The sequence below is a fragment of the Peromyscus californicus genome, unplaced genomic scaffold, assembly GCF_007827085.1.
Source record: "Peromyscus californicus insignis strain IS unplaced genomic scaffold, ASM782708v3 Scaffold_6__1_contigs__length_162567912, whole genome shotgun sequence".
In the NCBI taxonomy this organism is placed as follows: domain Eukaryota; kingdom Metazoa; phylum Chordata; class Mammalia; order Rodentia; family Cricetidae; genus Peromyscus; species Peromyscus californicus.
Genome location: NW_026294584.1, coordinates 13,342,596 through 13,369,066, shown reverse-complemented (window position 1 = coordinate 13,369,066; position 26,471 = coordinate 13,342,596). Strand labels below are relative to the sequence as shown.

General features: G+C 38.4%; 1 protein-coding gene across 4 annotated transcripts in view; it reads left to right on the top strand.

The window, feature by feature from the left end:
- Window positions 1-13,500, top strand: part of Slc25a40 (solute carrier family 25 member 40) — a 28,473-nt gene extending 14,973 nt beyond the window's left edge. For 2 of the 4 annotated variants that reach the window (XM_052719768.1, XM_052719770.1), the window contains 6 exons: window positions 388-512; window positions 1,647-1,820; window positions 4,909-5,018; window positions 7,106-7,187; window positions 11,467-11,547; window positions 11,831-13,500. In XM_052719768.1, the coding sequence (XP_052575728.1) occupies window positions 388-512; window positions 1,647-1,820; window positions 4,909-5,018; window positions 7,106-7,187; window positions 11,467-11,547; window positions 11,831-11,937 (679 nt within the window). In that variant the 3' untranslated portion in view covers window positions 11,938-13,500. Of the gene's footprint in view, window positions 1-387; window positions 513-1,646; window positions 1,821-4,908; window positions 5,019-7,105; window positions 7,188-9,137; window positions 9,221-11,466; window positions 11,548-11,830 lie in introns of all 4 variants that reach the window. The other 2 variants (XR_008214275.1, XM_052719769.1) reach the window with 2 other exon arrangements.
- Window positions 13,501-26,471: the final 12,971 nt, after the last annotated feature.

Sequence of the window (26,471 nt, the reverse complement as noted above, 5' to 3'; positions counted from 1 at the left end):
CAGAGCACTCCCTAGTACTCACTTACGTCAGGCACACTGGTGCGCATCTGTAGTCACACCACCAGGGAGGCAGAGACAGAAATGTCCCTGCTGCCTGCTGGCCAGATCACTGAGCTTGTGGTTCAGTGAGAGACCCTATCCCAAAGAGAAACGGGATGGAAAGAAACTGGATAAGACACCCAACTTTGACGTTGTTGCTTTGTGCATGTACACACACAGGCCTATCCAGGTACATACACATATGTACGTGCAGATATGCACACAAGCGTATTTCTCTCACGGGGTAATTTTTTTAGTTTATCCCATATAAAAACTTATAACATATGAGCTTAGCAGTATAGCTGATACTTTTGATAATTGTGAACATATTTTGTGTCTTTCTAACAGAGTGATGGCAATTCCTGCCACAGTTATTTATTTTACCTGCTATGAACAATTAAGTGCTTTTTTGAGAACTAAATTAGGAGAAAATGAAACCCGAATACCAATAGTTGCTGGGATTGTTGCCAGATGTAAGTAATGAGCTTGTTTTCATTTAGATTTCTACTTAGAACATCTATTTAGATTCTGATATTTACAGAGAATCTGTTTAACGTACAGAATATTGGTATGATGTATTTTGCATTCTAGTTTGTATTAATTATTGCTATCTATACTCCACAAGTCATTCAGTAAGGAAGTGATTTCCATCAGAATGAGATAGGGTTATTTCATCTTCACTGAATCTTAGATAGTTACTTAACAGTGATGTTAGAACTGATTGTTATTCACCTAAATTTTCAATATATTTGAGTCCATACATGACTTCAAGCCAAAGCTTTAATCACATTTCTTATAAATTCTAGGATTCAGAGCTTAGTCAGAAGGAAAATTGTGTCTGTGCAAACATTCCCTGTTAAATAGGCTTATGCTGGGCATGGTAGCACATGATTTTAATCCCAGCACCTGAGAGACAGAGCCAGGTGATCGCTGAAGGCCTGGCCCAGTATAGAGAGGTCTGTGCCAGCCAGGGCTACATAGTGAGACCCTTCATCCAAAAGAGCAGAGGAGATGAAGTAGTTGTTGCTGTCTATCTGGGAGTACTAACTGGGGTTTCTAGTGGTTCTCTGGCTGGCTCTAGCATTTTTAGTATCACCCTTGAAAGAGTTGAAATGAAGAAGAGGTATAACTTTGGCACAGTTATCATGAGAAAAAAACTTTTGACATCATTAGCTATTCTCTTTCAATCTTTAGAGACATTAAGTAACTGAGGGTAACATAGAACATGAAATATTAATGTAGAAAGGTAGACTACTGGGGGCAGAAGCATGCAGGGAGGAAAGGGTCCACGTGGAGGTGCGGGCAGGAAACAGAAGTCAACCAAAACAAAGTATATCTGTAAATGCCACAAGGAGCCTTTTACTTTGTCAGCTAATTAAGTTTTTAAAAATACAAAACATAGACTTAACCTAGAAGGAGAGTTTCTTTTCCAGGGTGAGGCTTGCTCATTGCACTCTTGGTGTGCTGACTGCTGCAGGTTCCCCAAAGCAGGAAACTTGAGTGCATAGTTTGTGGAAGTGGGAGAGGGGATAAAAAACCAAAACAGAGTGTTCAATTTGGCTCCCACCGTATACACCTTAATCTTTCTGTTCTTGTGTTTGTATTAGTTGGTGCAGTAACAGTGATAAGTCCATTAGAACTGATCAGAACTAAGATGCAGTCTAAGAAGTTTTCTTACAAGGAACTACATGGATTTGTGAGTGGGAAAGTGTCTGAAGAAGGTTGGATTTCCCTCTGGAAGGGCTGGGCTCCAACTCTACTTAGAGACGTGCCTTTCTCAGGTGGGATTTGTCTTATTAGTAGCTGTTCATTTTAGACCTCTGTCTTAGGTCATGTATTAATTTTACTAGGTTTTAAACTCTTTATGGTTAAAAGTAAAATTTTCTGTATTGACCACAGATTTGTAGTTCATTATTCAAATTTGAGACTTGCACAAGCCTTTATTGATTGAACAGTTTCTAATTCAGGTCCTTGTGTTTTCTTATTGTGTCTAATTGTTGCTAAACATTCATGGTACATATTCATACTCAGATAAAACAGACTACCTTAACACTGTCCTAAACAAGTCATAATAAGGCAATTAAAAAACAAATCAAAATATTATAAAATGTACTTAAGACCATCTTAAAATTAACTGAACTCTTAATTTTTCAGTAATTAAAATGAATGCACACCTGTGGGCTTGCCCTGTCACCACAGGAGGTTGGACGTCATGTGTTAGATCATGAAGCCATTTGTGCCCCTTTGCTGCTGCCCCACACCGTAACCCAGTGGTAACCTCCATACCAGCTTTTTAAAGACACTCATGAAAGTCAGAGTAGAGAGGTTGGTTCTCTCCTTCAATGATGCAGGCTCTGGATTTCACACCCAGGTTCTCTGACAAAGCAGCACGTGCCCTACCTGCTGGGCCACCACACTGGCCCCATATTGGGTTTCTATCATCTATTTGGTTATAATATGTTTCCTAAAGTGTTATGCTTAAAAATACAATGGTTAGTTTTTGATCTTTAAAACTACCTTCCCACCTTCTTCCTACTCAAAACTTTTCATAAGATACATTCTAGAGGTAACCGTTTCCTTACTTTTTATTCTATGTATAAATAAAATAGTACTGCTCTGAAATAAGTTTTATATAGTTTCTTATTTTACCTGTGCAACAGTTTTCCATAGTGGACTTGCTGATTCATTTAAATATCTTAGGTGTATTTCTAATTGAGGTAGTTAAAAGTGAGGGGTTTTTTTGTTGTTGTTTTTTTTTTTTTTTTTTTTTTTTTTGAGACAGGGTCTTTTTATGTAGCCCTGGATAACCTGGAACTTGATATATAGACCAAAGTGGCCTCAAATTCATGGAGATCTGCCTGCCTCTGCCCCTCCAGTGTTACTATTAAAGGTGTGTGCCGCTGTGCCCAACTAAAACCAGGTGTGGTCCTCATGTCTGTAATAGCAACCCTTGAGAGACTGAGGGATGAGGATTACCATGAGTTGGAGGCCAGGTGAGATTATACAGTAAGACCCTGTCTCAAAAACACAAGAACAAGACCAAAGAGATGGTTCGGCAGATGGGAGCACTTTCCACATTTGCTTTTCTTGTAGACAGCCTGAGTTTGGTTCCCAGATATACATGGCAGCTCATAATCATCATAACCCAGTTCCAGATCTGACATCTCTTCTGATCTCTCTTGGCACCAGGCATGGCAGCATATGCAGGAAAAACCCATAAAATCAAATTTTAAATTATTTAGAACAGCAGAGGGGACAAAATAGTCAGTAGATACAGGTGCCTGCTATCAACCCTTGCGACCTGAGTTCAATCTCCAGGACCCACATATAGAAGGAGAGAACCAATTCCTGAAAATTATTTTCAGACCTCTACATGTGGACTCATACACCCACACACAATAAAACAAAATTTAAGTGATTGTGTGGATTGATACATATATCACCAATTATGATGGTTGCTGCTGTCTTATACTTCCATAAGTTCTTCATTGTCAAGGTCCTTAAATTATGTTTATTTGATCATTTAAAGTGTCTCACTTTGATTTGCATTTCAGTGATTACTTATAAAGGTTGGCATTGTTTCATTGGCCATTTGTTTAGAGATAATTGATTTGTGGATATGACCCAACATATAAGTCACTGTCAGCATCATTCATTGAGTAACTTTAGTTTGTAAAGAGATTTTCATGTATGGATGGAGTTTGGTCTTACTGGTTCATTTGAGCAATACTCATTTGCTAGTAATACTGTCCAAATCACGATCGCTTTATAAAAAAAATCTTGATGTTGCCTTATTTTTCTTTTATAAGAATGATATATTTGTGTTAATAATATTCTTTAAAGTTTCCAGTAGCTATCTGAAATTTTCTTCATAAAGGTTATATACACTTTTTATATATTTTATAGGTATACTACATCCTCTAGGCTTTGGTAGTGTGTGTGTGTGTGTGTGTGTGTGTGTGTGTGTGTGTGTGTGTGTGTGTGTGTGTGGTTTTGATGGGGACTCAACCCCGGACATTATATGTGCTAGGTCAATGCTGTCTCTTTGAGCTGCTTCATCAGGCCTTGCTAGTTCTTTTTAAAGTTGTATATTTATAATAAATATGCTTTATAAAGCTTTGTGGGTAGTATAGTTGCAATTGAATTTTCCCTATTAGTTGATGTCTAGCTACTTTTTAAAAGATAAATAAACACTAATTTGCCTAAATATCTTTCTGAGCTTCTTTGTAGATAATATATATTAGGACTTAAATGTTTTTATATTCATTTATCCTAACTTTTTTCTTCCTGTACATTAGCTGTCACATTTTCTACAAGTTTTTGGTGCATATCTTTTATCAGTCTGAAAAAACACTTTTTAATCTCCATATTTCCAAGAAATTTGAGTTTGCTTTAAATGGAAGTGTTAATTTTATTAAATGTCCTCCATCATAAGTAGGCTCTCCCATGGTTTTATTCATGCAGTATGTAACATGAATTATACTAACTACCCTGATTTATGGGATACCTCCATCTAGGCATCGTGTATGGCCTTTTATGGTATTCTTGTTCAGTGTGATTTGTCTTTGGTGTGCATTCTTACACTGTGCTGTAGATCACCCTGTGTATGTCCATTCTTCTGCTTGCCCTGTCGAGTGTTTATTATACTTCAGCTATATTGATGGAGAAGTTTTTGTTTTCTTAAAAGACTGTTAAAATATTACTTAGAATTTCAGTCCCCTCTTTTAATCCCGTCTAGTTTTAAGCATAAAGGACGGTGTATCAAGGCTAGAGTTTGTGTTTTACTTTGATTTATAACATCATAGCTCTATTCTCCAAAGTCTACATTGTGTTTCTAAATTTGTGCTCATTTCATTCTCTGTTTTATAGCAATGTACTGGTATAACTATGAGATTTTAAAGAACTGGTTGTGTGAGAAATCTGGTTTATATGAACCGACATTTATGATCAACTTTACTTCAGGGGCATTGTCTGGTTCTGTAAGTTTTTTGTTTTTTTTTTTTCCGTTGTTGTTGTTGTTGTTAATATTCCAGATACTTGCTAATTAGTATTAAAACAGAACAAGATCTTATCTAGCATTTCATGTATGTTGAGAGGACACTTTTTTCCTGTTTTCAGGAAATAAATTGTTAGCCATTAAAATATTTTCAAATGTACTTCCTATTTATGTTTTTATTCTATACACATTCATTTTTGAATAAACTTGTATTGGTTAGCTAATTATAGGTACCATCATGATTGTGTGGATACAACACTTTTCTTACAGAGTATTTTACAGTACATTAACTCAGTAAATGCTGGTAGATATGGTTAGCTAATAGTCATGGAGTTTTGTCTATATGAATCACCAAATCAAACAGACAATGTTCTAGCCTCTGCTGCTGTGATTCTTTGGGAACATTTTGACTGTTAGAAGTTTCTGAAGGAATTCTGAGAAACAGAAACCAGAAGGGAAGACTCACAAAGGACCATTTTGGGGAATAGGAAGCTCATCCCTCCTTAACCTTCAGGTGGTGCAGATTCATCTCCCCACCGCCTTGGCCATAAAGAGTTTCCAGAATTAATGTATGATCATTTACCGCATGACACAGACAGATGGTAGTTACAGAGCAACAGGACTAAGTCAGCACTGAGTGCTTGAGAGGTGGAAGCAGGAGACTTGGGGTCGGGGCCAGCTTGGACTATGTGATGACATCCTTTGTCTTTAAGAAAGACAAGTGAGAGTTACAGGGCTGAGTGGAGAGGTGAAAAGTTGCAGGAAAATTTGAACAATGTGCCAGAAACCCTAGGATAAGGATGCTGGTGCTGGACATGCAGAAGTGAGAAAACAAGTTCAGATCTAATGTCGCTCAGTACAGCTGCAGTGACACAGAAGTAAATAATTAGCAGTGAGTGACGGCGGTATCAGGACACACCAGCTGTTCAGGAATAGAAAGACTCCAGTTTAATGTTGCTACTGAACGTAAATGTTCATTTTAAGTCTGGAAATTATTGGTAGCTTTAACAGCTTTCAAATAAAGATTTGTCTGTGCAACTGAAAAAGCACATGGATATGATGATGCCACAAACAGAGCTGTCTTAACTGTTGTCACTTAGAACGTGGAGTCACAGCCCGTTGCCTCTTGACTGGAGATGAGAAAACGGCAGTGTATTTCACGTTTGCAATCTTTGCAGCTGAGTTCAAGAACAGCAGAGTTGAGATGAGATAAAATGTGATGCTTAAGAGGCATTTTATTAATGTATTTATTCAAATGTGAGCTAGGAAGCAAAAAAACAATATGGATATTGTATCAGATATGAGACCATTCTTAAAGGAATTTAAGTATCTTTTAAAATCTTACTTAAGGCAATATGGGAAAGGGTGTTAAATTGTATCACTTTGAGAAAAGTTTAGAAAATGTGATTTTTGAACCTTTGCAACTGTAAAATCCATTAAAAGATATATAGAAACTAAAAGTTTGAAGTACATTTTCATTAACTTCTAAATTTATTTTGTCTAATATTTGAACAATGTTTGCTGGAAATTTTCATATGCTAAATACATACTGGAGAATTTCTACTTTAAAATATATTAAAAAGCTGAGTGTGGTGGCTCATGTCTGTAATCCCAACACCTGACAAGTATATAGACAGGGTTATCAGGAGTTCAAGGTAGTCCTTGGCCACTCAGTTGAGTTGAAGGCAAGACTGAGCTACATGAGACCCCCCCCCCAACACACACACACTCACATACACACCGACAGTACATAGTAAAATAGTATTGTATGACACGTAGAATCCGAAGGTACAAACACTGGTGTAAAGCCACAGAGGACTGATGCTGTCTTTGCCATTGGCAGCTATGTGGTCAGGAAAGAAAATGGAGTTTTCTGAGGCAGTTTACTTTGGAGTTTTATGATGAAACCTTGAGATGTAACCTGTTTTCATCAATAAAAACTCTTTATGTATATCTGGTTTATTTTACATTTCAGCTTATTATTTTGTCATTATCCATATTAAATAATGTGATAGTACATTTTTAAAATATTTTTGGAAAACGTAAGGATTTAAATTGACTTTTTGATAGTTTGCAGCTGTTGCAACTTTACCATTTGACGTGGTGAAAACACAGAAACAGACACAGCTTTGGACGTATGAGAGTGGTAAAGGTGAGTTGAAGCATTTACAGATGTCACTGTTTCCTTGTGTGATTTTGTTAGGAATACGTAGTCAGGAAACACCATTGTTTTTCTTAGACCTTAGTCCTCTTTAATGAAACTGATAGAGATGTGCTGGTAGAATGCAATACCTAGAGAAATACTAACAAGTGTCCAGGAATCTTAAAGCCTGTTTCCTATCTGTCTCTTAACTGCTCTGAAGAAAAAAAATTACTTTTATCACAAAAAGCTACGTTGTTATAATTTTTCTTGTAGTTTGTTTTCAAATTTATATTTTTATTTACCATATAAGTATTCTTTGAAATAAGTCAATAAAATAAATCTAGACAAATCAGTATAAATGATAAAAAACAAACAAAAACCCAAAAAAACAAAAAACAACCTGGCCATCCATGGCTACATAGCAAGACCTTGTCTCCACAAAAGGTGGTAGGAAATTACTAAGGAATTTTTTTCATGAAGTTGATGTTTGGCTTCTGTATTCTTACTTTTTTTCCCTACCTGTTTCTTCATCTTTATTTTGTATTTCTTTGTAACCTATAATTTCTTCTGGAACGAAGTGTACTCTTATTTACTTCTACCGGACCTCACCACACATACCATCATTTACTTTGGTTTAAAAGTCTAGCAAACCTGTCTGTGATTGTGCATGCCTGTAATCCCAGCATTTAGGAGGTGGAAGCAGGATCGTAAGTTCAAAACCATCCTAATATACGTGGTGAGACCCATCTGGAAAAGAGAGGGAGATGAGAACAGAAAAAAGAAACAGTATATAACAGGCCTAAAGGAATTACCCTTGGTACAGTGTTTTGTATAAGCTTCCTGACAGCTTATTTTGATGTAAATACTCTTCTAGCCTGTGAATTTTTTTTTGCATAAAGTTGGCAGTATAATATTAAAGAAATGTTGTTTATAGACCTCTATAAATTAATCTGAATGGGTTTATCTTTGACCTACTAAATACCAAGTTTCCTCTAATATCAGACACTAATGAAGCCTGGGAGGTAATTATAGTTTATATTCTGTCTCTTTTCTCTGTAGGAGCCTTCTAGCTGCCTAAGCACTGTCTTCCTTTGATAGCTTAGAATTATTTTAATTCATTCTTCCTTCTCATCAAAATACGTTTGATCCATTAAGTATCTGGTAGGAGTGTTCTATCTGGTGTAATTTCTCATAAGCAGCATGGTTGTGGTGATGGCATTGGGACCGGGACAAGGAAGCCATCTTTTCAGTATTACTGCTTTTTCTGATCAGTGCCTCTCCTTTTCAGCTCACAATGGGGAAGCTTAGAGAAGAGTTGGGGTTTCGTTTTCTGTGACTCTCATTGCTCACTTTGACCTATTATTCCACTTGAGTAACTGCTTACCACTCTAACAAGATACATATGGGTTACAAAGTTATACAATAAATCACTTGAAACTGTTTTGTATTATCCATCATTTGTATTACACATTATTTATCTGCCCCCCCCCCCAAATAACTTTGCTCTGTTTTGAAATGACTTCACTTATCTCTAAGTGTCTTAGTTACTTTTCTGTTGCTGTGACAAAACGCCATGACCAAGGCAACTTCTAGAAGAAAGCGTTTAATGGGGGATTGGCGTTTCAGAGGGTGAGTCCATGACTGTCATGGCAGGGAACATGGCAGCAGCAGGCAGGCATGGGATTGAACAGTAACAGAGCTTACAGCTGAGGCCGAGAGAGGCAGACAAGAGACACTGGAATGGTAGAGCCCCCAGTGACACACCTCCTCCAACAAGGCCATGTCTAACCCTTCCCAAACTATTCCACTAACTGGGAACCAAGGATTCAAATACATGAGCCTGTAGAGGGTGTTCTCATTCAAACCACCACGCTAGGCATAAAAGAAAGTGAGTTGATATGGAATGATACGTCCGTTCTTCATCTGTTACTCAGTTATTGCATGTCTACTCTGTGGTAGGTACCAGGCAGCAGTACAACAAGAAATGAGGCACTCAAAAACCTACCAGAAGACAGGGAGCATGCAGAAGCACATAGGCTGTAGTAAGTGCCAGTTCTATAACATTTACCTCATCTATGAATGTGTCATTTTTATATCATTTTTTAAAATTTGGGTCACTAAGATTGTTCAGTAAGTAAGATACTTGCCACCAAGCCTGATGACCTGATTTCACTCCCCAGGTTCCATTCAGTGGAAGGAGAGAACTGACTCCCACAAGTTGTCCTCTGACCTCCACATGTATGCCATGGTGCATATTCATAAATGCACGGATTAATTCATTTTTTAACAATGTGATGCTTAGCTTCACCATTTTAAACTTGACCCAAATTTGTCGGTTTTCTAGAGGTTAAGTTTCACATTCTCCAAACATATTTGATAACTTAAAATATTATTTGAATTTTTAATAATTTTAATTCTTAATTAAGAAATAGTTTGGGTATTAGTACATTATAGTGATTTTTGTCTTTTTGGATCATTTTTGCCTTAAAATCTATTTTGTCAATCACTGAGTGGTGGTACATGATCATAATCCCAAGAACTTGGGATGCTGAGGCAGGAGGATCTGGAGTTGAGGTCTAGCTGCCTACGTAGTAAGACTGTTTTATAGGAACCCTGAGAGGGAGTCTGTCCAGAGCCCTAAGCACAGCCCTCCCTGTGTGCTTTGTCTTCTGTTTACTAGAGTCTTATTTCTGCCTTTCACAGCCAGTCTGTTTCTTCACGAGAGATAGGAGTCTTGTCCATCAGCATATTGTCAAGGCTTGGGTTTTCTTTAGTCCATTCATTCAGTCTACAGTTAAAATAGGCATTTTTAGAGGATATTTTTCTGTAATCTTTCCCTTTTTGTCCAGCTTGCTTAGGGGTATGTCCTTTAGTCTGCCTTCGTGACTAAGGATTGTCATCAATATAAACATTGGTAAATAAAATTGTGCTCTGCAGTTCTCAAAGGTCAGAGAGGGCAACACAGGATTGTTCGTTCATTGTCAGCTGGTCCCAGGCGAAGACAGAACTCTTGAGCTGTGAGTGAGCTGTTCACACGAGAGCTTGCCTGCTTCTGAGAGGTGTTTTCAAACTTACTGTGTCTTTATTCTGTGGACTCAACCAACTCTACAGAAACTATGGGAAGTGAAGGTCAAGTGTGTACAGTTATTTATAGGCTTTATATTTAAATGTAGTGGCATCCTCCTTTAGCAAAGTTTTTTGAGTGGAAATAACTGAGATGGCATTGCTACCTAAAACCTGTCATTTGAAGGAAATAGTGCAGATCTAATTAGAAGGGTTTTGATTAAAGCAAAGCACCATTAGAATGACCCATCCTCAGAACCATTCTTAGGCAAAAAAAATTTTTTCTTCAGTTAAACTATGGATAATAAAATTGAAATGAAAGTGTTTCTCTGGACTTAGATTACAAATACGTTAGATATATTAGGTGGGTTTTCTGTGTCTTCCATTTTTCTTCGTGAAAGACTCTTGACATGAAGGAAAGTACAAACAGTAACACCACTGATTGTGTATGCTCCTCCGTGCTTTGTATACAGATGTGTGCACGGTTTTGCAGTAGAGCTGCCATCTTTTTAAGGAAGCCAGCTACTAAAAATTGAACTTGGGTCTGGTGGTTCACATCTGTACCCCAGCTCTCAGGTGAGGCAGGAAGATTGTGAGCTTGAGGTTAGCCTCAGCTAGAGAGCAGAGAGCAGGGCAGGCTAGGCTATGTAGTAAGAACATATTTGAGCATAACAAAACAGATTGAAAGTAACTCCCAGATAAACAGGTATTTTCTTAATATAATGAAATCTTATATTATCAGAGGTAATAAGCACCTTTATATATGATCTTGTGAGGGTTTGAATAAGAATGGCCCCATAGGCTCATATATTTGAATGCCTGGTCCCAGTTAGTGGAACTGTTTGGAAAAGATTAAGATTGGAAAAGATTAAGAAGTGTGGCCTTGTCAGAATAAGTATGGCCTGTTGGAGGAGGTGTGTCATTGGGGGTGGTCTTTGAGGGACTAGGCCAGGCCTGGTCTTTCCCTTTCCCTCTGCTGCCTGAGGATCAGGGTGTAAACCTCTCAGCTACTGCTCCAGCACCATGCCTATCTGCTTCTCACCATGATGATCATGGACTAACTCTCCAAAGTTGTGAGTAAGCCCCAATTAAGTGCTTTTTTATACAAGAACTGCCTTGGTCATGGTGTCCCACAATAGAACAAAAGCTAGGACAGGTCTGTGATACAAACTGTTGAGTTGTGGTTTATGGTGCTATAGTACTTTTTTTCTTTTAACATTTATAGTTCCTGTGCCTTTGCGTTTGTCAACCTGGGCTATAATGAAGAACATTATTGCTGAAAATGGATTTTCTGGGTTGTTTACAGGTAAGAACCCTTGCTTATAATTAACTTCTAGGAAGAAGTGATAGGTAACATTTTATATTTATTATTTTCTCCTAAATATTGTTATAAGGTAAAGTAATGTTCAATAGTAGATTTTTGTTATGAGGAAAATTTGATTTTGAAGTTGGGAGTAAGCAGTTTGTTCTGTTCTTTGCTACCTATTTATGATATGGACTTGGTACTGCAGTTCATTTAATTTGGTTATTATGAAGCTAAATGCTACATTTTTAAAAAATAAGGTAAAAATTTTTTTTTTCCTTTTCAGGTCTAATTCCTCGATTAGTTAAAATTGCTCCTGCTTGTGCCATTATGATCAGCACATATGAACTTGGAAAGGCTTTTTTCCAGAAACAAAATATTGAAAGGCAGTAATTCTCTTGATGGACTTTTGTCTTAAAATATCAACCAGAGCCAAATGAGATGAAGATTGATAAGCAAGCTGTTTTTTTTTCAACATTATTCTCTTACAGTGTGACTTTATCTGTCTTCCCTATAATTTAAGTGAATAATAATTTCTAATCTACCTCTAAGCCATAATCCTAGTTTTAATTTTTTGAGATTTTTAAAACATAATCCAGAAGCTGCAGCCATTTTGTACTATTGCAGAGAAAATTACTCCTTAGGAGAGAAAGAAGTTTTCTGAGTACATATAGCATTATATATTTCAGTATGTTAATGCTGTGAATGTGGCGGCACATCAGAACATTTAGATGGTGTACTGAATGCGGTCTAGAGAATTAAGTTCAGTCTCACGCACAGCAGAGAGTGGAAGGAGTTGTCAAGTGGCAGAGTTCACCTTCCCCAGATGGTGGCTGATAACCCCTTCATTCAGGTGCATGGTGTTCCCTCACTCTCCTTACTGCTGCCCTAAGGCCTCGTGGAGCTTGGACTTTCCCTGATGAAAGCTGCAGCCACTTTATCTGTATGAACCAAAGTACAATCATTTACAGGATGTGGCTCCACATTTTAAGACTAATTCACTCAAATTTGGGTCTGCAGTAGAAAACCCTGCTGTACTTAGACTAGTGAAAATAAATAGTTTTGGGCATGGGAATGTGCTTTTTACCTAGCTTTTCTTCCAAGTGTCATTGCTTGTAGAGTTCTTTAGGTCAGTTCTACAACTTTTTCCAATAAAATCAACATACGAAAAGGCCAAAATATAAAATGATCCAAAATTGTCAACTCTTTATGTGATGTCCCCAAATAATGCTTCTACAAGTGGAAAATCCTGCACCTTCCCTTGGGTGATAGCATACAGAATGTAGGCACATAGAAACATTATAGAAATTGCCTTCAGGCTGTTTGTATAAATTGTACATGACATATATGAATATATTTATCACTAAGTAGGAATGAGGTTTTTGAAAATTAGATTTGTTTTTTGTGTTTATCTATGTATATATGAAGGTCAGAGGAAAACTTTCAGGAGTTGGCTCTCACCTCCCATCATGTGGGTCTTGGGATTTGAACTGAGGTCCTCAGGCTTAGCAGCAAGTGCCTTTACCCACTGAGCCATCTTAATGGCCCAGGAATGAGATTTTTAAGTATGATTGAAGTGTAGCTCAGGGGTAGAAGAACGCTTGCCTTTGGAATGTGAAACTCTTCTGTTTGATCTTCAGCACAGATGATAAATAATTTATTAATAAATAAGGTGGCAAAGCAAGAAATGCTATTCTGTTTTACTTATCCCAGTAAAGCAGAAAGCATGTTATTACATTCTGTTTGCATCCTATGAAATATGAAGTCTCTCCTCCCTGCCCCAACAGCATAATGTATTTGGTAACAGTGATCTCTAGTGTTGGTAGGAGAACAAATGCATAGTAGAAAGTGTTTGTGTGTTTCATCAGAAATAAATGATACAGGGTTTATTGTATCATGGTGTTTTACATTACAATCCTGTGTTGATTTACATTAAAAGTTTAATATATCCATATACATATTTGTGATATTCTTTTTTTTTCATTAAAATATTTTATGCTGCTTAAAAGTACCATTGTTCTTTTTGGCAATGGTTTTCACATTCAATCACTATATAATGCTATGAAATACATACATGAAAGTTCATTATTAAACTTAACCTTTCCCTTAGTTTTTTTATATTTCTTTTTATTGTTAGAAAAGGGCAAGAAACTCAGCACAGAAACATATTTAAAAGAGTATCATCTATTATGGGAAAAGTTCCCCTCTACCCCTCAGTACTGCACGAAAAATGATTATGACACAATAAGTTAAATAAATCTAATTTTCCAATAGTATATCTAACACATTACATGCAGTGTAGTTGGAGGAACTGGAGAGAGGGCTCAGGTTAAGAGCAACAGCAGCTCTTCCAGAGGACCTGGGTTCAATTCCCAGCACCCACATGGTGGTTCACAGCTGTCTGTAACTTCAGTTCCAGGGGACCCATTGCCCTCTCTGGCTTCCACAGGCACTGTACAAACATGGTGTACATATGTGTAGGCAAAACATACACGATACATTTTTTAAAGAAATATAAATTGACATTTTCTCTACATTTAACTCATAAAGAAGCATTAACACTTTTTTAAAAATAACTTTTTTGTATTGTAGGAGTATTTGAATAAATTTGGTCTGGGAAATAGCTAAAATATTACACTTTGAATTTTTTCTAAAAGTTTTGTCTTCTAAAATAGTGGAACCATTATTGATGTGATTGGGTATCCTCAGAAACTACAATAGTAGATAAACTAAGCTTTTGACCATGTGTGCTTCTTGGGTTTTTGAAGGATTTGCCATCTTTGCAAGTATAGCCTGTACTCATGCTCTTTATAATGTGATTGGTTGTTGTGGTCTGAATGTGAACTGTTCCTCATAGCTTCAAATGTTTGAACACTCAGTCCACAGTTGGTTGCTGTGGGATGGTCTGTATGTCAAGTGTGTTGCTGATTGGTCAATAAATAAATCACTGATTGGCCAGTGGCCAGGCAGGAAGTATAGGCGGGACAAGGAGGAGAATAAAGCTGGGAAGTGGAAGGCTGAGTCAGAGAGACATTGCCAGCCGCCATGATGACAAACAGCATGTAAAGATGCCGGTAAGCCATGAGCCACATGGCAAGGTATAGATTTGTGGAAATGGATTAATTTAAGCTATAAGAACAGTTAGCAAGAAGCCTGCCACGGCCATACAGTTTGTAAGCAATATAAGTCTCTGTGTTTACTTGGTTGGGTCTGAGCAGCTGTGGGACTGGCGGGTGACAAAGATTTGTCCTGACTGTGGGCAAGGCAGGAAAACTTTAGCTACAGTTGGTGGCCTTGATTTAGAAGTTGTGGATCCTTTAGGAGCTAGAACCTTGATGGAGAAAGTGAGTCGCTGTGGGCAGGGCTTCAGGTTTGATAGCTTGGCACCGGTTTCTCTCCCTCTTCCTCTCATTGGTGTTCTTGCTGTGCCATGATGAACTGTGTCCTTAGAAAATGGCCACAATGGACCCTTCTCTCAAGTTGCTTTTTCTCAGGGAGTCGAGCACAGCAACAATACTAGTGATGGTTATAAGGACACAGTTTCCCAGGTTTAATGTTAAATGTTAAATTCTCATGAACTTTATTACTTAAATGTTCTGTTTTTAAAGAAATGTATAGAATATTCTGGTAATACAACCTTTAACACATGCACATTAACCTAATACATATTTGGCTTTTTACAAAAAGTAGGTATGGAGTAAAATTCAATTTTTAATCCCCAAAACTACTCTTTTTCTTATTTAACTACATATGACTTATAAAATTTTCTCTCCATTTTTCTTGGGCACAAATTCAGGGATACATGGAAATTTTGTTCAATGTATTGCTTTTACATTTTTCCAAAATGAACTTTTTAAAATTAAGACTATTGCTTTTATTTGTTAATCTGTCAACATTTATCAAGACATTTTAGATCTGTTATGATGGCTCAGGGGGTAAAGGTGCTTGCCACCAAGCCTGATGACCTGAGTTCAATCCCCGGGTTCCACATAGGAGAGAATCACTTCTGACCTTTACTTGCATATCTTGGAAAAGAAGACATGTTGAAAATTGTCAGTCATAGAGGAGGTTTCAAAGATGTGATTGAGAATTATGAGAAGTTGAAGACCTAGTCATCCAGTCTTGAGGTAGAGAAAACGTGACAAAAGTCAATAGCCATGGCTTTTAGTTCATATGGCTTGAGCAATGCACATGCGTGGGAATGCTGGGGGGAGCTCCGACTGGAAATGTGGCCGGAACTGTGTGTCAGAGGAGAGACAAGACCATAGGACGCCAGGAGCCTCTGCTGCAGCTGTGGATTGGAAGTGAGACTAAAGGCATGGAAAATAGAATTTATAATGTCCAAAAACAATTTTAAAGTTTTTATTTATATTTAAAATGTACCCTACAAAGCTACAAAGTTGTCATCTTTATCAGTTAACAAGAACAAATGCTAAAGCTGCTTTTTTGTTTCTTGAGAGCAAAGGGAACTGATTTAATTTTTTTTCTTTTTCTGTTTGAGAGCTCTGAGGCTCAAGATAATCTTGAACTGTGTGCTAGCCTAGCACATTCTGGACATTTACCTGAGGCTGGGGACTTTAGCAAAGACCCCAGTAAACAACAGATTTGAGATCACTGATAATCACGTCAAAATGTTTATCAAAACCTAGAGTGATGGGCTGGAGAGATGGCTCAATGGTTAAGAGCACTGGGTGTGCTTCCACAGGACCTGGGTTCAATTCCCAGTACCCACATGGCAGCTCACAACTGTCTGTAACTCCAGTTCCAAGAACCCGAGAGACACATGCCTGCAGAACATCAATGCACATAAAAATAAATCACTTAAAAAAAAAAACTAGAGGGACAAAAACTGATTTGTTTCATCTTTTTTTTTTTTAAATTTGCGCCAACTGTAACCACCAGTTTGCATTTTTCAGTGATCTGTTTAAAACTAGTGAAAGTGGTCAGATTCAAAATGAATAGCTTATACTAACCCTCACCAAAAAAAAAAAAAAAAAAAAAAAAAAAAAAAAGGGCCGAGAGAAGGGTTCTCACTTGCAGCTGATAACGTCTATACAAGAACCACAGCCTTACAAAAATACTCCACAATGACGTCTGTCCAGCACTGCCCTCTCTCCCTGCTCTGACATATTCTTTTCATTATTCCTTGTGGCCTAGGCATGTTCGAAAATGGGCACTCTTCCCCTCTCATCCCTTAAGTTATTTCCCTTTAGAAGACAAAAATCACTTTCATTACTGTTACTCAACACGCTAGATGTACTAGTCAGGCGAGAAGAAGAGTTTCCACACTGGAAGAGAAGTTTTCATTTCACACACCCAAGATCCATCTAAAACTATTAGAACCAGTAAGTGAATTCAACAAAGTTGCAGGATACAAAATAAACAGTAGTATTCTTATATTTGCCAATAGCAAATTATCTGCACTAGAGACTGATAAAGCAAACGTGTTTACAATAGTTGTCCTCTCATTCATGTACACATTGATTCCTAGGAATAAATTTAACTAGAAAAGGGTCTACTCACTAAGAATTATAAAATATTGATGAAATTTTCAAAGATGAAAAGAAATGTATGCTCCTAGTTTAGGAAAAGCCAATACTGTCTGTTTGAGTTATCTTTACACAGCTATGGTCAAATACCTGAGGAGAGGAACTTAGCCGGAAGAAAGACTTAAGTTAGCTCACTGCTTCAGAGGGTTCAGTCCAGGACTGCATAGCCCACAGCACTGTACAGAATTTAACAACGGTGGGAGCAGTGGCAGATTGGCTTCTTCACCTAGGCAGATGGCAAACCGAAGAGCAACCCACATCATGGTGGGCAGGAATAAACAGTAAGAGAAAGCCAGGGCACTGCGTAGCCTCCAACCTGGTCTCCACCTTCATAGTTCTGTCACCTCTCAGATTCCATTCAGATGTTCAATCCATCAATGAGTTAAATCTTTTAGGTCTGAGCCTTCACCATCTGATTGTGTCTGGAATGTTCACACATAGACTCAGGGTGTGCTTCATTAGCTTCCTAGGTATTTCTTAGTCCAACCTAGTTGACAAGGTAAACTATCTCACTAAGCAAATTTAATCAGAGATTCAATGTAGTGTCTCTGTCTCTCCCTACCCCTGACTACCTCTCTTTTATCAACCAAATCCATTTTGAATAAAAAATACCTACTGGAGGTCTTATACTGCCTACTTAAAAACTACTACAAAACTACTAATCAAAGCAACATGTTATTAGCATAAGACACATAGGCCAAGGGAACAAAGTATTGATTCTAGGAATAAACCCATGCACTAACATGCAGCCTTTTGATTTCTTAAATGATTTTTGACAAAGGTATTAAGTGAACACTTGGAGAGGGGACAGTGTTTTTAGTAAGTGATACTGGGGAGATTGAATGCCAGCATCTAGAAGAATACCATCAGGACTGTGTGAGGTTTCTGCAAACACCAGGACTGGAAGAGTAAGGATCCATGGAGGCAAGAAGGAAATCCAATTCAATACTCAGTAGCCATTCAGACTTCTAGACTGTGACACTAGGCAGTTTATTTTTGGCATATTTAAGTACAGTACAATTTGGAAAAATGTTTCCTAGTGTAACATAAGCCTGTGTGCACAGGAGGCATAATTACATTGACACTCAAAGTGCCTGTCACTTCTTCCACGGAGATGGGTTCCAGAGATAGGCTACACGTGCTATCTTAAGGGCCTAGCGGAGGATCTGGTGTGGTCTCAGTCATACAGGTAGCATAGAGGTCATCTGGGCTATTACCCACCTCCAGTCCTGGTTGTGAGACCTTGGGGGAGTCCCTAGCCATACAGATAATGCAAAGGTCACCTAGACTATTAGGTACATCCAGCCTTGGTTGTGGAAGCTTAGTATGGCCTGGCCGTACAGGTGGTGCAAGGATCACCTAGGCTGTTAGCCACCTCCAGCCCCAGCCTTCTGGGTAGAAAACAAGGTGACACATCTTTTCCCTTGAAGAGACAACTCTGAGTGTTTAACATTCCTGGTTTCCCTAGTGCTATCTGTGAGCACAAGGACCTTTGTGCTCCTAGCAGAACTGGGAAGGTCACTGTGATTGTAGTGCTTGGCCAGCAGGTTTAACGCTTGGTGTTTCCAGTACTAGGTGGGGAAAAGCCCCAAGAGCTAGACTCATATTTATGACTAGTTTTAAAAATCAAGGAAATTAAAGACATAATTTAAGATCGAAACTATGAACCCATGAAAGACACATCAAGTGCCAAGATACTAGAAAGGGCAGGGTTGTTTTGGTCAAGACCGTAGAAATACAGGCAACAAAAGCAAAAGCAGACAAAATTACAATAAGCCAAAATCTCTACAGCAAAGGATCACAAGAGTGAAGAGTCAACCCAATAGAAAGGGAGAAATTACAAACTACCTGTGATACAGTGTTCAAATCCAGACTATATAAACAACACCTAAAACTCAACAGCAAAACAACAAAACCCTTAGCGATAGAGGCTGCCAGGATGGCTCAGTGAGTAAAGGTGTTTGATGCCAGGGCTGATGACCTAAGTCTGGATCCCTGGGAACCACATGGAACGAGAGAACTTACTGCCACAAGTTGTTCTCGGACCTACCCACATGTGTGCACACACATTGTCTCACACACACACAAATAAATATAGTAAGATTTTTAAAGCATAGGATATATACATACAGACTTACACACACACACACACACACACACACACACACACACACACACACACACACACATTTCTCAAATGGGAACATGCAGCTATCTAAGAACTTACATAATAGCCATCTCCTAATACATCACTAATCATCAGGAAAACTCAAGTCAAAAATCACAGTGATGTGTTATCTCAGTAATAATGGCTATTATCAAAAAGACTGACACTAACAAGTGCTGGACATGGTGTGGATAATAAGAAAATCCTTGCCTTCTATGGCATTGGCTGGACTGTTAGTCAGCATAGGCTTTATGAAAAATGAAAACAGACTGGCATATGTTGAATTCCACTATGATTTTATATCTAAGTATATTGAAAGGACATCTGGACTCCCATGTCCATTGCACAATAACCACAAAATGTAAACAATGTAAGTGTTCATCAAATGATGAGTTAATGAAGAAACAACTACATAGACCCAGAGGAATACCGTGACAGAATGGAATCCTGCCATTCCCAGCAATGAAGCTAGAACTGGAGATAATGTTAAGGGAAATAAACCAGGCAAAAAGAAAAGTACTATGTAATCTCACACAGGGTTTAAGAGCTGATCTTACAGCTCTTCAGGGTAGAATGCTGGTTAGCAGACACAAAGGAGAGAGAGGAAAGAGAGAAAGGGGGAAGAAAAGATGGAGGAAGTGGGTCAACAGGTACTAACTTACCATTACGAAAAATCAATTCTGATGTGCTGTTGTATACTGGAGCAACTGAAAACAGCATTCTATAACTTTAACCCCAGAAGAAAGAATTTCAGCATAAAAGATTGATACATGTTTGAAGAAGAGATGAATATGTTTAACTTGATTGAAATATTATCTGATGTATGCATGTATATGTATGTATATATGTGCTTTTTATATTTTAAATATGAACCATGTCTGCCTGCATATGGCCATACCCCATGCTATGATAATAATGCGCTAAACTCAGAAACTAAGCCACCACCTTAATTAAATGTTTCTTTTATAAGAGTTGTTGTGGTTATGGTGTTTGTTCACAGCAACAGAAACACTTACTGAGACAGAAGTTGGTACCAGGGACTGGGGTATTGCTTTGATAAGCTAGATTATGTTTTTCTTTGGACTAATATGGGCTTTGGGAATTTGGGTTAGAAAGCAGTGAATGCTTTAAGTGCTGCTTAATGGACCATACTCATAGGAACATGGAAGACAGTGGTGCTGAGGGTGATCTGAACTGTGGGTGCCTGGATCAAGAGGTTACAGAGAAGAAGAATGTCAGTCTGTGGCCTAGAGACCAGTCTTGGGATACTTTGGTGAAGAATGTGACTGCTTTTTGCCCTTGTCTGAAAAGACTGCCTGAGGCTTAAGTGAAGAGTTTTGGATTAATTCCATTGGCAAAGGAAATCTCAAAACAGTCTAGTATAGACTCTATTGTGTGTTTATTAGCATTAACTCTGATTTATTTATGATGAAAAGGAACAAGCTGAGTAAGGAAAAAGGTAGAATATACAGATTGAGGAGAAAAGGGTCACCAGGAAGTGGAATGGAGCTAAGTCCTATGTTCAAGGAGATAAACAGATTAAGAAATGGAATAAAGGGGGTGGTGACCTCAGGGTAGGATCCCACAGCTTTGTTTCCAACTTGTGTCAAGGAATTAAAGAACAGCTTAGGCTCAGGCATGGTGGTTCACTTCTTTAATCCCAGTACTCAGAAGGCAGAGCCTGGCAGATCTCTGAGTTTGAGGTCAGTCTGGTCTACAGAGCAAGTTCTAGGACAGCCAAGCTTAGGCAGTGAAGGTAATCATCAAAAACAGCAAGCTGGCGAAGATGTAACTTAACAAGGTGGGGCCATGTTCCAGCCCCAGCAAGCAGCAGAACTTGGCAGCTTTGACCACATGGTTATGGCTTTAGAGTAAAGGAATAACTGAGGAAAGCTGTTGTAGAATATTATTTTAAGGCATATTACTTTTGTTTATGTTGCATTTGTTTAACTCTGTGAAGCTATGTTACTATGCCTGTTTAAAACACCTGATGGTGTAATAAAAAGCTGAACGGCCAATAGCAAGGCAAGAGAAAGGACAGGTGGGGCTGGCAGGTAGAAAGAATATAAATAGGAGAAATCTGGGAGAGGACAGATCTAGGAGCCAGAGAAGGAGTAGGACTCCAGGGACCAGCCACCCAGCTACACAGCAAGTCACAGAGTAAGTGTAAGATTTACAGAAGTAAGAGAACAGGAAAAGTCCAAAGGCAAAAGCTAAACAGGATAATTTAAAGTTAAGTAAAGCTGGCTAGCAACAAACCAAGCCTAGGCCAGACATTTATAATTAAGAATAAGCCTCTGTGTGTGTGATTTATTTAGGAGCTGGGTGGTGCCCCTCCCCCGCCACCAAAAGAGTAAAAAAACCACCAACCACAGAAAGTTGTAGAGGCCACGCATGTGTCAGGAGTGTCCCTGAATGGAGGCCTAGAGAGGCCACTGTGTGAAGCTGTGAAGTTGACTCCCGGATTGCCTTTGAGACCCCAAGATGTTAGAGATGCCAGAGTCCTGGATACTTGCCAAGAAGAGCTGCTAACAGCGAGTGGAACGAGCCCAAGAGAAAGAAGTGTATTGCAGCCAACAAAGCTGAAAGGAGTTGGAGATCTGAAGAGCATCTTGACATCAGACATGGAGATACAGCGTTTGGAGTCTTGCTTTTGTCCAGTATTTTCTCACTATGTTCCTGTCCCTATGTTTTGGAATGGTAATGTATATCTTGTGCCATTATATGTTGGAAGTATATGATCTGCTCTTTTATTTAATTTTACAGCAGATTACAGTTAAGAGATCACATGAATCTCAAGAGACATTGAACTTTAGACTTATAAATAAGTTTGAGACTGTTATAGACTATGGGGACTTTTGAAGTTGGGCTGAATGCATTTTTGCATTATGATATGGCTATAAGCCTTTGGGGACCAGGGAGTGGAATGTGATGGTTTGAAAGAAAATGGTCCCCAAAGGGAGTGGCACTATATAAAAGGTGTGACCTTGTTGGAGTAGATGTGGTCTTGGAAGAAGTGTGTCACTGTGGAGGCAGACTTTGAGGTCTGATATATGCTCAAGCCACACCCAGTATCTCAGCCTACTTCCTGTTGTCTGTGGATCAACATGTAGCAGCTCCTCCAGCACCATGTCTGTCTATACATGGCCATGCTCCCCGCCATGATAATAAACCTCTAAAACTGTAAGCCGCCACCTCAATTAATTGTTTTCCTTTATAAGAGTTGTTGTGTCTTTTCACAGCAATAGATACCCTAACTAGATACCTGTGAAGGATTTCTCTTTAATTAAATAATTTGAAATGGGAAGATCCACTTTAATCAGATCTTTGAAGTGGGAAGATAAACCTTTAATTCAGCCTTTAAGTCAGTCTCATAAATTCCATATATATATTTATACTACATCTCATATATTTATACATATAATATTGTATGTTATATTTAACAAATATATATATATATATATATATATATATATATATATATAAATCCTATAAGATGTTACTCTAGAGAACTCTAACACACCTGCCTTCAATGGGTACTTCAATTTAAATATACTTAACTAAATTTTTAAATGCTGAAATAGAAAACCATCCCTCCCTTCTCCTTGTCTCAACCTCTGAGTATGCTACTAATTTACTATAGCATGTATTTTGTTTTTTGAGACATGGTCTCATTATGTATCCCTGGCTGTCCTGAAACTCTCAATGTAGGTATATGACTGGCTTCAAACTCAGAAATCTATGAACATGCACACACACACACACACACACACACACACACACACACACAATAAGACAATATGATTAATATTTAACAAGGTTAACATCTGAAGAAGAGGAAACCAAGTCAGTAAACTCCAGCCCACTTGGCTCTTCTGAGTCATTCTTCAGTTGATTCTGTGTCTGCAACATCTTTATCTAAAACTTAAAGAAGCTACCTGACATATTTCAGATTTGCCTTGTATAATTTCTTTTATGAACTAGTATTAAATTGGTGATTTTAATGAAAACACAGTATTTATGATATTTTATCTTCTCACTAATCATAATGTGTTATGGTTGTTTCCTTACCCAAACCTCCTACCTGACTTAAACAGTCTTTACACTTGGAAAGCTTCACATTTTAAATGACTAACTCCACAAAATTCTATCACTATTTGCTATTTTTTAGATAACAATTCTAGATTGTAAACTAACAAAACCAACTCTTAGTTTCAGTGGCAACACTATTCACGCCATTTCTTGACCAAACAGTAGAATGAAGAGCTGCTTCCCAGATGGAGTTGCAGTTACTATTAACTAATTTTATTCTTTGTCACTGTGGACAGGATTTTGTAGATTGACACTATTTTTGAATTTTTAGAGGTACTTACTCACATATAATTTACAAAACCTGAAACAGGACATATAGACTCAGTGTATTTAGTATTTTTTTTCAAGGTATGCTGTATTTTATTTAACTATTCATCTATCAGGAGAGAGTTGGGTTGAATAAAGTAAAAAAATTTTTTTTCATTAAATAGCCTCATACACTTTAGAATAATGAACATACCCATAATTTTAGGTACAAGAAACCCCAGTCAAGTGGCTCTGAAGAAGAAGATGTCACTTTAGGAGTGACATCAGAATATGGGTATTTCCTGAAGCAGATATGTGTCCCAGTCTAGAAATGTGGACATTCAGGAAACATCCCTTTGCTTTTTTTTCAAGTCTCCAACCAATTTTGAGAGCATTAACTTTTGTCAGTCTGTTTAAAGATACACTGTTAAGGTCTGGTTTCCTAGGCTATGCTGGAGCAAGCCACCAGAACAGTCAGCTGATTGGTGCTATCCCGTGGGTGTGAAGTGATCATCAGCTGCTGTTGTTCTCTATCAGGTGGCAGGAACTGGCTGAATCTGGCTTGGAAGCTCAGGGAGACCCCAGAGTATCCTTTGCTGTACACATGGAGCCGGTGGTGGTGATCTGTCCATGGAGAAGAATAAAGCTCTGTCCTCTGACCCCGTCCCAGGTCCATTCTTCCCTGCCACGGCCATATCACCAGGCTGTATTTCCTAGTTCTGGTGTCTCAGCCACTGTGTGATGCTGGCAAGTGAAGGCATAAGAAACCAGGTGGTCTGTCTTATTGCTGTGAAGAGACACCCTGACCACAGGAACTCTTGCAAAGGAAAACATTTAGTTGGGGTGGCTCACTCACAGTTCAGAGGTTCAGTTCATTACCATCATGGTGGGATATGGCAGTGTACAGGCAGACATGGTGCTTGGGAAGTAGCCAAGAGTCCTTCATCTTGCAGGGAACAGGCATATTTAGCATTTTGAATCATGAAAAATAAACTATGTTTAATAATTGATATTGTGAACTAAAGCCCCCGAGAAGAGCCACACGTTACATTGAACTTTTTACAGGACTGACTGACTTCTAAGAATTTCAGTCTATATGGAGAGCTGTGTAACTTAGCATTCTTGAGACTATTGTCGAAAACCTTTAGAATGTATGAATAAAACAACCAAATGGCGTAGCATCTGTGGCCTGCAGCTGAGGGTACCCCACTTTGCTGTTCCCTGCTTACCTGATGCTTCCACTGATGCATTTGAAAAGTATCTTGATTTATGACCTTCTCTGTCCTGTTTCTATTAAAAACAAAAATACAAAACAAAACAAAACAAAAACTTCATGAAGTTAGTACCTCATTGGAACATGGAATCTGAGGAAGCCTAAATCTGTGTTCCTATGCTATGGTCACTCATATTTAGCACCAGAATAATTCTTGCCTCCTTTAAAGGTGACCATTGTGTTTTGGGGTCAATAATACTGAAGAATTTAACTCTTTTGTTTTGTTGAGATAGTGTCTCACTAAGTAGCCTGGGCTGGTCTCCAACTCAGGATCCTCTTACCTAAGCATTCAAATGCTGGAATATATACATAAAACCACAGACATAAAGATGGGTGGTAGTGGCACACCTTCAATCCTAGCACTTGGGAGGCAGAGGCAGGCAGATCTCTGAGTTCAAGGCCAGCCTGGTCTACAGAGTGAGTTCCAGGAGAGCAGGGCTACACAGAGAAACCCTGTCTGAAAAAAAGCAAAAACAAAAAAGCTCATAGACATACCTAAACAATGTTTTTTGTTTGATTTTTGCTTTTTTGTTTTTTTACATTTATATATATGTATATGTACGTGTGCAAGGGAGTTATATACATTTCACAGCATATGTGTATGCATATGTATGTGTGCATGGGGGTATATACATTTCACAGCATATGTGTATGGAGACTAGAGACCAACATTTGGGAATCAATTTTTTCTTTCTACCATGTGGGGCCCAAAGACCAAACTCAGGTTGTCAGACTTATGTGGCAAGCTCCCTTACCTTTTGAGATCCTTCTCTGTACCCCCCTTTTTTCCAGTCTCTTTTTTTTAAAATAATGTCTCATGTATCCCAGGCTGACCTTGGACTTGGTATGTAACCAAGAGTGGTATTAAACTTCTGGTCCATCTTTCTTCACTGGAGTGACAGATGATGTACGGGCCAACCCACTCAGTTTCCTGGGAAATGAACCTCCCCAGCCCACAGCTTCTCTTTAGCTGATTCTCTATTTGCTAGCTTCAGGGTAGTTCCTTCCCCTTGCTTTGTTAAAGGAGGGTGTGATTTCCTCCACCATTGCAATGGAAGCAGTTGATAATCCTAAGTTTATATTTCGAGAGGAAGACAGAAATGTAACAACACAGAAAACCTCAAGATACCAGTCCTGAAGACCATATTCACTGAGAAGGCACAGGGACTGGGCAAGACAAAAAGGCCAAGGTAGTTAGGCCTGGAATCCTTCACAACACACCTGTAATTCCACAGTTAATGACACTGAGGCAGGAGGACCAGAAGTCTAATACCACTCTTGGTTATACACCAAGGTCAAGGGCAGGTGAGATATATGAGACACTATTTCAATATTTTTTCTTAATTAAAAAAAAAGCCTGGAAAAAATAGGGGCCAGAGAGATGGCTCAGAAGGTAAGGGATAAGGAGGTTATGAGAGTGAGGTCAAGCTGGGATAGATAAATTCAAGACAACTTGGATTAACTAGGGAGACCCTGTTCCAAACAAATGAGCAAACGTGAGGCTTATGAAGGTTCTAATGCATTCATTCTCTAGTGTTAGGATGGTCTGCAAAGAGGGAGACAGCCTAAAGCCCTGAAATTTCCTTATGAAGGTTTTAAT